The sequence below is a fragment of the Protobothrops mucrosquamatus genome, unplaced genomic scaffold (assembly GCF_001527695.2).
Source record: "Protobothrops mucrosquamatus isolate PMUCROS unplaced genomic scaffold, P.Mucros_1.0 scaffold3533, whole genome shotgun sequence".
Lineage (NCBI taxonomy): Eukaryota > Metazoa > Chordata > Lepidosauria > Squamata > Viperidae > Protobothrops > Protobothrops mucrosquamatus.
Window position 1 is genome coordinate 54,535 of NW_015389502.1, and position 14,769 is coordinate 69,303.

At 52.0% G+C, this 14,769-nt stretch overlaps 1 protein-coding gene across 1 annotated transcript; it reads left to right on the forward strand.

Moving 5' to 3' along the window:
- The first annotated feature begins 10,473 nt into the window (after positions 1-10,473).
- On the forward strand, positions 10,474-11,856 carry LOC107297792 (leucine-rich repeat and fibronectin type-III domain-containing protein 4). Its single transcript, XM_029286389.1, has one exon. It carries the CDS (start codon positions 10,474-10,476, stop codon positions 11,854-11,856), a length of 1,383 nt encoding a protein of 460 aa, XP_029142222.1.
- The last annotated feature ends 2,913 nt before the right edge of the window (positions 11,857-14,769 follow it).

Here is a 14,769-nt window from a genome sequence, read left to right on the forward strand (position 1 = left end):
TAAATGTGGAAAGGTTAAAAGTGGAAAATGTGTGTATAATAATGTATGAAGGAAGAAAAATGCAAATAAGAAATAATGGGGCAACAAGGACAAATACTCTAAAGAAGAATAAGGGGGGGAAATGTAAATAATAGAAGATTACTGTTACGAAATTGCTGTTAAAATATATACTGTGTATATATGTGTGTTATGTTTTGTTCTGTTTTGTTGGTTTAAATAGTAAAAATTTAAAAAAAAAAAGAAGCAACGGATGGAAACTAATCAAGGAGAGAAGCAACCTAGAACTAAGGAGAAATTTCCTGACAGTTAGAACAATTAACCAGTGGAACAACCTGCCTCCAGAAGCGGAGAATGCTCCAACATTGGAAGTTTTTAAGAAGAGACTAGACAGCCATTTGTCAGAAATGGTATAGGGTTTCCTGCCTGAGCAGGGGGTTGGACTAGATGACCTCCAAGGTCCCTTCCAACTTTATTATTATTATTATTATTATTATTATTATTATTATTATTATTATTATTATTATTATTATTATTATTATTATTATTATTATATAGCAGGCTGATTGATTGGCTTGACTGCTCACTGTTGCCTCATAAACACGATGACACAGAACGCTGCCACCTTTTCAGGAATTGCTGAAATCTGGTCTGATAGACAAAACGACGCAAAAGATCACCCAACTCACCTGGCAGATTCTCTGGGACAGAAACCAAATGCCGAGGAAGGGCTGCTAAGCGTTTTGGTACTGCAGTTACAATTTACACTGAGTTACACTTACTCTGTGGCCTCCCCAGGGCTATTTTGAGCCCTGGGAGGGGTGTGGCCTCCATCCCTGGAGGCAGATCAGATCCATTCACTCATCCGCAAAAGCACATTTGCTCAACGAACACAACAACTTTGGATGCAAAACCTTAACAGAGCCACTGGGACGGCCACTCCGAGTCCACGCTAAAGGATGAGATCATAGGGACAGGGGCACAGCCTTCCTGGAAGCCCCCAAAGTTGACATAGCTGGGGAATGTTCTCTAGAGTTCTCTGAAGCACTTTGCCCAAGAAGGAGCGCATGACAGCACAATGGAAGCAAAACCCATGGGAGATCCTGAGCTGAGCTTTCAGGGACCCCTCTACGGTGGATGGAAATCAGGCCAGCTGGGGGAAAAAAAGATACCTAAATGAACAGACATATGTTCAAGTTTCAGTTTTCTCAAGCTAAAACCCCTTTGCAATGGTGGCGAATTGATTTATGTATTGACCTATTGACTGTACTGTATACTTTTATAGGCCAGACTTCCTGAAGACTTTAACTTCCACCCCAGTAAGCCACCTGCCCGCCCTCGCGCATCTTCCAAGAGGTCCTCCTTGGAGTGATTCGTCTGCTCCACAATTGTTGTTCTTCAGGGCTGCTGAGGAGCCTCGTCTTCAGAGTGGACATGGCCACCTGCCCCAAGAACTTCCTCTGGGGCTTTTTGGCTCCCAAACACCCAGGAGCCCACTTCACATTCACAGCACCTGCCCATGGGATACCTGGTGGCCCCCAGGCTCTGGCTGGTTACCTGTCTGCAGGTTGGTTGCTGAGTTGGGTTCATTAGCTGGCCCTGGATTTGCAAGCTGCTTCGACCCTGCTTCTCAGGAGGGTTCGCCACCGGGCCTGTGAGACACCATCACTCAGGCTCCCTTCTGGCCCACCAAATCTTTCTGAAACCTTCCTCAAATATCTCAACCTAACTGTAATGCGGACTTTTGAAACTGAAACTGGAGTTTGCCACTGAAGCTCACTTATATGAGCTCGAGAGAGAAACTTAAACATTTTTTTAATAAAGATGCTCATTTCGTGCTCATTTTGGGAGCAGCCTTCCGTGCAGAACAGTCTCAGGACTTGATTGTTTCAGAGGATTCATACCCAGCTACTAGTCTGCATGCATGAAACAGGAAAGCACCATTATGGGGCTCCAGTGTTCCTCTTCCCCTGCTGCCCCACCTCCCCTCTCCTGCCCAAGGGCCAAAAGAGCCTGGGCTGGTCCAGGATGCCTTCCCCCTTAAGGGAAGCCTGCCTCCTAGCAACCATCACCCAGGGCAACAGAATGGGGATAACTTGGCCGCTCTCTCTCCTTCTGCAATTCTGATGGGGGGGGGGGGAGAGAGAGGGGAAAGGTGCATAAATACTTGAAAACCTCCTAAATCAGAAATAGCATCCAGCCAGAGCACCTTAAAATGAGACGGGTGCAAACGTAATTCCTAATACAAACTCCCTTTCATAACAGCCTTGGCTGGTGCCTCAGATTCCTGGATAAGGGGAGAATTTTCTTCTTGAGCGGATGCTCTATCAGTCTCCCTTCCCCAGAAAGGCTGGGAAGGAGGGGGGGGGCTTTTCAACTCCTCCATCTTCCTCTCCCCAATCAGAGCTCAAGGAGGAGGATGTAGCAAGGCAGCCAGGGCCGTCCCCTGGAAGAAGAGCAGCAGCCCATCTACTCAGCCCCCACCCCAGCAGAAACAGGAGCAGCTTGGGGAGGCGGCGAGGGGGGAGGGGGGGCCAAAGCAGGCGGGAGCCGGGAGAGCACGGGTTGCAGGCAGGCAGGCAGGCAGGCTGCTCCTCCTCCCATCACCCCTCCTGCGCACCGAAGCAGCAGCAGCAGAAAGGCTGGCAGAGACAAAGAGGGTCTGGAGGAAGGGGGGCTGCCCAAGACACCATTCTGGGAAGGCTGTGACTGCCCGATCCTCCATCCGGACCTTCCGGTGCCTGAAGGAGGACAGAGGAGGAGTGCCAGGAGTCCGGAGAGGTTCAGCCCCGGTCCGGAGAGGTTCAGCCCCACCGGCACAGAGGAAGGACTGAGACCAACTGGTCTAAGAGGGCAGGAGGATGGAAACGCAGCCACGGGGGTCTCCGGAGGGAAAGAGGGCCGGCAGCATTCAGAAGAGGGGAGACGGGGAACCTGCAGCAGCCGGGCTTCTTCCAGAGCTGAAAGACTCTGCAATGGGCCTGGGCCAGAAGAACTAGCCCCCCCCCCACCCGGTCCTCCTCCTCGCCAAGAGCTCCACCGGGAATCCTGACGGCTGAAAGGAAGGAAGCCCAAGGCCTGAGAGGGCCCAGGAAGCCGAGAAGGCAGCCAGAACCTGATGGGCCAAAGAGTGAAGGACCGGAGAGTGACCACCCTCGCTGGCCCTGGGGCTTGAAGAGCCTGGCATGGCTGCCTTCACTCCGCCTGCCTGAAGCTGCAGCCTTTCTCTTTTCTCTGGCTGGGGGAGGGGACCAAGGATGCTCCTCTGCTTGCAGGCTGGATGCTGCCTTCAGCCACCCAGAGCCTTTTCCGCCGAGGCAGCCTGGCACCTCCCCATGGCACCCCGAGAACCCGCGGGAGCCCCGGGGCCACAGCCTGCTCAGGAGACGCTGAGGAGGAGGCACAGGGACAGGTGACTCCACCTGGGCAGCGGCTGGACTGCTACGGCTCGTCTCCGGGGTGCCCAGAGGCCAAGGAGAAGGTAAAACTGGGCAGGAGAGGGACAGAGGCACGTGAGGGATGGGGGCCTTCGGGGTGGGGTGAGGGCCTGCCCAACGACCAGTCCTGCTGCTGCTGCTGCTGTGACATATTTGGAGGGTCCACAGCAGAGCGGATGATGTGGCTCGAAAAGCAGAGAAGCCTCGTTCAGTAGGGAAAAGAGCCAGGTTTTTCCTTTCTTAAGCTTCTACTCCCTGGATCATCTCTTTTTCCCCCCCTACCCCCTCCCCCACCAAAGAGCCATGGGAAAGTTGTGCTACGACAGACCCAGCAGGGTCTCCCCCACATGTGCCCCCCTCCTCGCTCTTTGACTTTTGTATCCTGAATCCAGACCACCAAGGCTGATAGATCGTCCTTCCTGCGTCCCAGCCATTCCCCCTCCCCAGCCACTGTCGTCCTGGCCCTGAGAGGGAAAAGGGAAGGGGTGCCCCTGAGAACTGGGGAGCCTGTTGCCTTCTGTGGTCTCCCTCCCACAGCTCAGCATCTCCCACCTAGAACGGGGAGGGGGCCTTGGTGAAGGATTGCCATCTGCCTTGAAGGAAAACCTCCCAATCCCTCAGAATCCCCCTCCTGCCAAATGTCTGTCACTTTGGTTGCAACCCTGGATTGCTCTGAGATGGTTCCACTCTTCAGCTTCACCCCCACCCCAACCCCAAATACTCCCCCCAAGCCAAGTACAGGAGGAGGACCAGAAATTGTCTTGGTGGTCCCTGAGCTGGCAGAGGCTCTCCCTCCCCTGAGGCACCTGCTGCCCTCCTGTATGCTCTTGAGGGACCTTTCCAGGAGTAGCTGCCCCCTCCCCATCAACAACCAGTATTTGGATGGGGGGGAATGTTACATGGTCCTACTAAAAGCTGCCTCTATAAATCTGCCTGCTCTCCACTTAGGTCCATGTCTGGAGAGAGAGAGTGGTCCAAACTTGAAGGCCACACAGTCTGACTCAGAAAAGTGCTGGCCAACTAAGATCACCCCACATACACACAACCCCGCCCCAGAGCATGCCCTCCCCTTCCCATACACACAGACAGGGCACTCACCAAGTAGACAGCCTAGCCCAGCTGGACATCTGCAGTCCAAGCTGAGCAAACACATCAAGGGGGCCTAGGAGCACTTACGGTCTGGGCCCATCAGAACCCCGATGCCGGCCAGGTGCCAATGCTGGCCATGCCAGCAGAGAGCCAAAGTGGGAGAGGTGTTGAGGGAGTGGAAGAGCATTTGTTCACTGGGGGCTGGACTTAGGGGGAAGGGGACCTTCAGATCTACTACAGAGGGGGAGTTTCAAAATCACGTAAAGTAATAGTCCCACTTCTACTACACTAGTGAGGCCACACATGGAATAGGGTGTCCAGTTCTGGTCATCACAATACAAAACAGATGCCGAGACCCTAAAAAGAGGGCAGAGAAAAGCCACAAAGATCACCAGGGGTCAAGAGGCTAAATTGTTTGATGAATGATTGAGGGAACTGGGTATGTCTAGTCTAACAAAGAGAAAGACTAGGGGTGGCACGGGTCTCCCAATATTTGAGGGCCTGCCACAGAGAAGAAGGGGTCAACCTATTCTCCAAAACACCTGAGGGCAAGACAGGTGTGGAAGATCATTAAAGCGAGATCCAACCTGGAAATAAGGAGGAGTTTCCTGAGGGTGAGAAGGGCCAGTGGAACGACCTGCCTCCAGAAGATGTGGTTGCTCCATCACTGGAGTTTTTTAAGAAGAGATTCAACAGGCATTTGTCCAGAATGCCATAGCGTCTCCTTCTTGGGCACGGGGGTGGACCAGAAGACCTCCAACTCTATTATTCCATGTTCTATGACAGACAGATAGGAGCTGCTCCAGTCAAGGTCTAGGTTCATTCCAGCCCCACAGCCTCCTGGGAGAGGCCACTGTCTGAGAAAGCTGCTTTTCTCACATGACTGACTCTGGTCCTTGCCTTGCCCATTGGCTCTTCAAGTACTGCGGGGGGGGGGGTGGCGGCTCTTCTGCCCCCTCATATTTACAGGGGGGAAACTTTGGGGTACCTTTGCCTGCTTTATAAAGTTCTCAGAACTATGTGCCCTAATCCAAACAGGATTGCCCCAAGACCTGCCTGGAAGTCTTGCCAGTTTTACTTTCCTGCCTTCCCTAAAGGCCTTCACAGCAACTGTGTTTGTGGCCCCATCGTGTCCTCCTTGGCCGGCCAGACCACATCAACAGAAACACAAGTTCTGGATCCCGCCCTGCCTCTGCCCTCTCCCCTCCAGCTACAGCAGCTGACAACTAGCACAATAAAACAGTAACTGCAATTATTAAATATTTTTTTTAAACACCTGCCGATAAAAACACAGAACAGCCATAGCAAAGGACGGATCCCTGAAGGCTCCTTGGATGTCTGCCTTCCTAGGTCTTAGCACAGCCAGCGCAGGGCCGTCTCCTTCTGGAGCAATCTAAAGATGTCCCCGAGACTGGGAGGCCTTCCATTTCATTCCATGTTTCTCCCCATCCAGCTACTGTCAAGACTCCCTTCCCATCTCTGTTCCGGGGAGCCTCTGGCAGACATTGGCAGATGACCTCTCCAGTGGCTTCCCTCAGACTGGGGGGGATGGTAATAGCTCTTGCCTCCCAAGGGGAAATGCCCTCTTAGGACCCCAACCACTGCAGGCAACGTAGACCACCACAGCTGCTCATACAGAAGCATCCCCCCATCCAGCCGACCAACAGGGACCAATGCAGTGCCAGTCTCATGCCCAGGCCTGACCCCCGACTGAAAGCGATCCAGGCTCCCCATAACTGTCACCTCACCAACCTTCTCCAATAGAGGTTCCTGTGCTGGCTGGGGCAAGGGCAGAGACACAGTTTCTTCTTGCATTAATCACTCAAAAAAATTAGACATTGTCACCAATCTTGCCTACCTCACTCTGGACAATTCTTTAAAAATGGCCTTTAATCGTCCATTCCTCTCGGGCTCCCTCCCTTTCCATTCGGCCCCAGTTCTGGTCACCTTATAAAATCAGGGTCTGGCGTTAAAAAGCTCCCTCCCTCCCTCCCTCCCTTTGTAGATCCTTTTAACCCAGTGGTTCTCAACCTTTTTAATGCCGTGACCCCAACCGGTCGTAAGTCGAGGACTAAACCGGTCGTAAGTCGAGGACTAAACCGGTCGTAAGTCGAGGACTTTCCCTGCCTGAGAGCGCCGCGCATGCGTGGTTCCGCCCCCTGCGCCGGCCGAGGCGTAGCTGGCAAGCGGCAGAGATGGAGCAGGCCGACCACCAGCTGGCCCAGCCCAAGGGAGGTAAGGCACCCGCCGGAAAAGGGGGAAAAATGGCGGACAAAAAAAATGGCGGACAGCCTTGCTTGGCGACCCCCGTGAAATGGTCGATCGACCCCAAATGGGGTCCCGACCCACAGGTTGAGAACCACTGGTTTAACTGGTCAGAGCTTCTCTCCACAAGAGAGAGTTTCAGGATGTCAAACCACAAAGGTGATTTCATATTTTAACCTTCTTCTGTTTGCAATATTACCCTATTGGATCCTATTGAGCAGAAGAGCTTCACTAGTGTTTTTAATTCATTATTTTTTCCCTTTGCTTTCTTGAATGCAGAACTGCAGATTATATTTACCTGTTCTAGTTATAGATGACTTTTTGACTGTTACCGAGGCCATGTCTAGAATATCCATGTCTCCTCTCAAAGTTTGTTTTATTAAAATAAGCTACACCATTCTCGTCTTCAAAAGCTTGTAAAGGATTTTGAAAAGAATTATTTTATAAATAAAAGAGTGGCTTTTAATTACAACAAATGACTGTATGCAGCATTAGGCCAAGCAACAAATGAAAGCACTGAGGTTTCCCTGAAGGAACCCCCAGTTTCAGAGTGAGATGGGCAGCACATACATTTAATATTTTAATTAATTATTTTTTTCCTTTGCTTTCTTGAATGCAGAACTGCAGATTATATTTACCTGTTCTAGTTATATAGATGACTTTTTGACTGTTACCGAGGCCATGTCTAGAATATCCATGTCTCCTCTCAAAGTTTGTTTTATTAAAATAAGCTACACCATTCTCGTCTTCAAAAGCTTGTTAAGGATTTTGAAAAGAATTATTTTATAAATAAAAGAGTGGCTTTTAATTACAACAAATGACTGTGTGCAGCATTAGGCAAAAGCAACAAATGAAAGCACTGAGGGTTTCCCTGGAGGAACCCCCAGTTTCAGAGTGAGATGGGCAGCACATACATTTAATAAACAAATGCTTATAATCCAAATCCAAAGCCCTCCCGTCCCTTCAAAGAAGATGCTGAGCAGCCGCCCACCCCCCCCAGCCTCCTGGTCCAGGCCATGAGCAGGGGATGAGGCCGCCTTGGAGTCCTTGACGGAGCTTCTTTCCTCTCCGGCCACCGTGACCGGAGGACGCGGCTGGGCCTGCCCCTCTCCAGCTGTTCTGAGCCCATTTCGCAGAAACTTCCTTAGAGCAGCTGCCCAAAGATGCCACCCACCCAGCCAGGCTGCTTCACGGCAGGCGTGGCAGAGAAGCCACGCCAACCCAGAAGATCTGCCCACGACAGGAGGGGAAATCGAACCTCCACAGGCGGGTCTGGGCTCCAGGGGTTCACAAGGCAGGAGGCCAAGGCAAGGGGTTTGGCTACAGAGCTCCTACTTTCCTTGAGATGGGGAGACACTTACAGAATAGCTCTGCCTAACCTGAGGCTGGTGGGGTCCCACCTCACCAACGAGGCCACCAGCCCCCTTCTCAGGACATCCCCACAAAAGGCTCCGTGAAGCAGCAGGTGCCAGCACTCTCTTGCTCCAGCCTGCTTCGCCTCTTAGCTGTCCTGCCATTTTCTGTACCATCTCCTGTTCTAAGGATGAACCTCCAGGGCCTCAGAAGTAACTAAGCCTTGCCAAAGCACAACACAGCATCGCACAAAGGCCAAAACAAAACAGCGGGAGCTTTTCTTTTGGCCTAAACTATCTGCCCAAAGAAGGACCCCCTCGGCTCTGCGTTCCCTTGGACACTCTCCGGTGGGCTGAAATCAACTTGTCACATGTAACGCCTCCTCCCTAATGTCAAATAGTAAAATTCAGTGAAGAGGTAGGGGTATATCCAAGGTAGCACATTCTTACACACACACTGTATTAAGCCATGGTTTGCTTAACTATGATTTGTTGTACAGGTCAGTGGTCTGGATCACACAAGAGGCTAACCATAAAATGGGGTGGGCAACACAGAGACCACGTGTGCAGCAGACTCTTGGATGCTGCTGCCCAAATTCAGAACTGTGATGCAATTAACTAGGCTCCATTATGACTTTACGAGTAGTGTGCACCGGCCTATATTTTCACACTATGCTGAACAGAGGCTAAGCTCCAGTCCCTTGGGGTGAGCCTGACATGGTCGGACATCTTTTGGGCCAACACTAAATTTTGAAGAGTGTGCTGTGGCTTACTCAACAAATTGAGTGCAGCCTCAATAAAAGCTAATGCAGATTTAATTTAATGTTAATTAGAATTATGTTCACTCAACAAACAAGGTATTGCTAAGACAAACACCAACATTCATTTAATTTACTTTAAATTTGGTTTAATTAATTAAACGCAGTCATGGGGTTATTCTCTACATTTTGCCCTTCAGCCACATTAAGAATCTCTGTGGCAGCAAATTTTAGAAGAACTCCTGGGGGTGAGAGAGCAACTTGTGAGAAGCTGAGCCTGAGAAGCTGATTCTTCTCTTCCCCCTTGAAGTCCAGGAACTCCGGTAGCTGCCAAGTGGATTCCCAGAGGATTCTCCAAATGGAAGCAGGGAGCTCAAGCCAACCAGGTTGGCGAAATCTGATCCTGAGAGCCCATTTGCTCCCCGCTAACATCCCACCCAGAAACAGAAATCCGAGGAGAAGAGAGGAACAAAACCAAAATCAAGAATGGCAATGAATCTCAACATGCCGTAGAAGCCTCAAGAAGCCTCAGGTTCTTCTTCACCAAACGTCTTTTGGTGGTCCACCTTTCTCTTCTCACTCATTTGTTCAGATTTTCATCTGGCTCTTAATTGTATATATTGGGCACAGAGGTATCAGTCGGGTGATCAAAAGAGCACTAAAATCTGCGGATAGACTGTGAAGGATTTTTAAGTAAAAGTGACAAAGCCTGTGTTGAAATAAGATGGAAAAAATGTATGTCTGATAAATCATGTATAACTATACATAGTTTATAAATACTTCAATTAACAGAAGCCAACACGGAGTTATCACAGATGACACAAAGGTGCAAGGGTGGGCTAATATTTTGGACGACAGAAGATTCAAAAAGATCTGGGCAGCCTCAAAGGAATTTAACAGAAGAATTTAAACAGGATGGAACTTAACAGAAGAAAGGCACAAGATGTGGGGAAACCTGGCTTGGCAGGACAAGCGGGGACAGGGATCTGAGCCAGGCGCATGACGTAGCTGCCACAAGGGCAAAGGAAATCTTGCAATGCCTCAATTGGTGCACAGAGTCCAGAAACCCAGGAAGGAACTGTTCCTCTCCCCTCGGTCCCTCTGCCCAGGTCAGACCCCAGGGAGAGCATTGGGGTCCAATTCTGGGCATCAGGAAGGACAGTGAAAAGCTGGAGTTCAGGAGTTAGGGTTACTAAGCCTGAGGAGAGTCAGTTAAAGGATCTGGGCAAGTTTGGCCTGCAGAGTAGATGACTGCAGTACAAGAGCAGCCACACAGGAAATAGACTTATTGTCTGTTGCACAACCAGAACTGCTAGATTAAAATTACAAAGAAAGAGGCGGACTTCCTGAGTTCACAAGCGGCGGGTCGGTGGAGCAAGCTACTTTCAGAGGTGGTCCATTGGTAAGAAGGGACTACTAGAGGACTAGGCATGGAGGGAACTCAAGTAAATGTGCACCACGTCCTGAGAAAGAGGGGAAGGTCCAAAGGTCCAAAAAAAGACAAAAAAGTTACCAAAGCCCCTTATGCCCACTGACCTATTTTTCTCTCTTCCAGGGCCTGCCAAGGCAACTACCATGGAAAGGCTGCTTCTGATCCAGCTTCTGATGGTGGGGAGCACCTTAGCTCAAGTGGAGTCCTGCCCCTTTCACTGCGTCTGCCAAAACCTCTCCGACTCGCTCAGCACCCTCTGTGCCAACAAGGGGCTCCTCTTCATTCCGCCCAACATAGACCGGCGGACAGTGGAGCTGCGTCTGGCTGACAATTTCATCCGGGTGGTGGAAGCCCCGGACTTTCTGAACATGACGGGCCTCGTGGATCTCACCCTCTCGCGGAACACCATCGACACCCTCCGGCCCTTTGCGTTTGGGGACCTGGAGAGCCTCCGTTCGCTCCACCTGGACAGCAACCGGCTGACAGAGATCAGGGAGGAGGCTCTGCGAGGAATGCTGAACCTCCAGCATCTCATCTTGAGCAACAACCAGCTGGTCAATATTTCTGGGGCTGCTTTTGATGACTTTCTCTTGACTCTGGAAGACCTGGATTTGTCCTACAACAACCTGCGCAGCGTCCCTTGGGAGGGCATCCAAGGGATGTTTTGCCTGCACACCCTGAACCTGGATCATAACCTGATTGACTTCATTATGGAAGGAAGCTTTGATGAACTCTACAAACTCTCACGGCTGGACATGACCTCCAATCGCCTTTCCACACTGCCCCCTGACCCATTGTTTGCCCGCTCCCAGATTGGGGCCATCAGCCCAACCCCTTACACAGCCACCATTATGCTCAGCTTCGGAGGAAATCCTTTGCACTGCAACTGTGAGTTGCTATGGCTGCGGCGTTTGGCGCGAGAGGATGACATGGAGACCTGTGCTTCCCCCCAACACATGGCTGGCCGGTATTTCTGGTCAGTGCCAGAGGAGGACTTCACCTGCGAGCCCCCTCTCATCACTCGGCACACCCACAGGCTATGGATCTTGGAGGGCCAAAGGGCCACCCTGAGGTGCAGAGCCCGCGGAGACCCCGAGCCAGTCATCCACTGGGTCTCCCCTGATGACAAAATCATTGCTAACTCCTCCAGGACCGTTTCATTCCGCAACGGCACCCTTGACCTTTTGGTGACCACCATCCGTGATGATGGGGCCTACACCTGCATTGCTGTCAATGCTGCTGGGGAGTCGACAGCCACCGTGGACCTCAAAATCATCCCCTTGCCTCATCGGGGGAACGGCAGCATCACGGTGCTGCAGCAGGATCCAGGCTCCTCCGACATCGCCACCTCGGCCAAGAGCTCTGCCAACGCCACCCAGGATGCTTCAGAGAAGAGAGTGGAGGTGCTGGAGGTGACTGCCACATCAGCCCTGGTGCGCTGGCTGGCAGATAAGTCGACCTACATGGCCTGGATGTATCAGATCCAGTACAACTGCACTGCGGACAATGCGCTTGTTTACAGGTAAGGGGCTGCGGTGTGCGGACAGGGCCTGCTCCCACGAAGGATGGACAGGCAAAGGGCTCTTAATTTCAGGCTCTCCTTCCTGGAGAAGTCCTGGCAATGACGGTCCCTGGCTGCTTCGGTACCATTCAGATTTCTCAGGATACAAACGGGCCTCTCCCCGATTACATCTCGGTTGCTCACTCAACTGGAGGGCTCTCCCTCTGTGAACAGTGTTGGACTGCACAACAGGCACAGAGTTGTCTTCCTCAGTTCGCCCCTTTCCTCTGTTCCCTCAAGACCTGAAGCATGTACCAGTGAGACAGCCGGCTGTGCTGGAAGAGATCTGGGATTGGGGATGCAGTAGGTCACGCAAACAGAGTGCAGCATCCCCAAAAGCTCGAGCATTGCTCCCTTGAAAGAGAGAGTCACCCACGGAAAGGGACGTGGCCCTGAGCGAAATCGCCCCTCGAAGGGCTTGGCTCCGCTTGGTAAAGAGCCGGGCCCAGTTCCTCAGTGGGGTGGGGGAGGCTTCAAAGGCTCGAGGCTCAAGCAGACGTTTCCAACTGCAGGGGCTTCTGCAGAACTTGCCACCCATCTGTCCGGCAGGAGGTGGGAGGATTAACCCCCATTCTATGAATGGAATCCTTCAGCACAGCCCAGTCAAGAGAAAGGGTTTTCCACAAATGATTTTCTTTCCTCATGGCTCCCTTTTGTAGGAATTTGTAACCTTAAAAATCACAGAAGATGTGGATCACTCCAATCTGTTTCACGCCACTGGGCAGCCCAAACAAGCCCTGGCTCTTAAGAAACCACCTCTCCTTCCCAGAGGCAGCTTGGGGTTGGCAGGCAGCCCCTGCCCCTCGGTCCTCCTGGGCATGCGATCTGGGCAAAGCAGTGGCCATTCGTCCCCTGAGGCAGGTCCCCCTCCCTGGCGTCACATCCTCCGCCTCATCCCTCATCAACTCCAGGGATTCAGCTCAGGGTCCAAAATGAAATGCTGGGGGGGGAGGGGGCAAAAGAGAGCCCCCCTTCTCCAGGGTCTTTAACCAAGGGAGGGACAGTGTTGAAGAATCAGATAAAACTTCACTGGCTTCTCAAGAAGGCCTGAGTGATCTGTAGGGTGGGACAGCAGCTCTTGTTGTTTATAGCTACGGTTATCTTTTCTTTCCTTCTGCACCAATAACTGTGCCACAAGATTATCCAGATTTTCTTGGACACAAGAGAATAACAGGCCATTAACGTGCAGATAAGCTGCCTGCATAAGAGAAGGCGGGATGGGGTGGAAAGGCCATGTCCAGGAACGGGGGGAGGGGGTTTCCTGTCCCTAGAGAGAAGAACCCCCCCATCAGAGGAGGGAGGGGGTGGATGCTGTGGATGCTTACTCTTCCCGTCTTTCTCGCCTGCAGGATCATCCCTGCCAGCAGCCAGGACTTCCTTCTTAAGCACCTCGTGTCGAGCATGGATTACGACCTGTGCATCTTAGCCATCTTTGATGACCTGGCCACCTCTCTGGCCGCCACCCACCTGTTGGGCTGTGCCCAATTTACCACGCAGGAAGCCTACCCAGACTGCCATTCGCTGCACGTCCACTTCCTAGGGGGGGCCCTGACAGTGACGGTGGGAGGCATCATCGTGGCTTCCTTGCTGGTCTTCACAGGAGTCATGATGGTGAAGTACAAAGTCTGTGGCAGTGTCCACGGGAGCCTGCCCAGAGTCAGCAACGTGCACTCACAGACCAATGGCGGACATCCAAATGGCCTGCTGCCCCAGCGGACACCCCCCGGGGAGCGCCAGCAGGGCTGGGCCAAGGCGGGAGCAGCTGAGGGTGCAGAGCGTCGGATGGGAGGGGCTGCCCGGGGGGCCCTGGCCTCGGCCAAAGCCAGGCGCAGCGGCTCCCTGGACATGGGAGACGCCTCCTCCAGCGCCTGCTACAGCTATGCCAAGCGTCTGAGCTTCATGTGGGCCAAGCGCAGCCAGTCAGTCCACGGGAGGCTGGCGCAGGGCACCTCCTTTGAAGACGACAGCAGCAGCAGGCGGCCCGGACCCTTCCTCAATGTGGATAAATTGGAGGAAAGCGTGGTATAGCCCTCGTGGGGGAGGACCGGCGTCCTACCCCTAAAGAATCTGGGACAGCGAGACCCAACGTGGAGGCCCACGGAGGGCAGGAGCCGATGGACAGCAGATGCTGGCCTTGCTTCAGTTGGTTGAACCAAGCCGTCCACGTAGCGGCCAGCCCTGCTGACCAGGCCATGCCATGCCCAGAGCACAGCACCCGGGCCAGCCAGGCTCGGGCTGAGCCCTCCTGCAAGCTGGGGAGGGAGAGAGGGCAGGAGAAAGAGGAGAGGCTTGGAAACAGCTTTTTCCTCTGCATTTTGCAGCTAATTGAGGTGCAAATATAGTGACCTGAATTCAAGAATCAATTATTCTGAAGCGGAAAAGAAGACAGCTTTTAAAGGAAAAAGAAAACAGTTGCCAAAAGAGAGCAAGAACATACGGTTCAATAAGTCTAAGCCGTCAAGGATTCAAAGACAGGAGAGTTAATACAGAAATGAAGCCTTCGGGCAGGATTTGGGTGTAATCTGTGTTAAAACAGAGGTGTAAAGGTTGGAGATTGGGGGGGTGGGGGATTCAAAATTCATGTTAAAGGCAAATTCTGTACCTGGCATTTAATGACCTCTATAAATGTCCATATGTGTATCTCTTTTGGCATAAGTGTCACTGTTGTTGTGCAATGGGGAGACAGTTCTCCCCTCTAAATTCACTTTGTAGAAAAGGGAGGGAGGGAGGAAGACTGAGGGCACCCTCCCCCCCAAACCCCAACTCTGGTTCGCAAAGAAGGCAAAAAATGCAAAGTCTACCTTTGCAATCCAATTAATTGAAGTAATGTCAAGCGCCAGGGAAGTCAGGAGATCCGGGCAGTTCAAAGGAACATAAA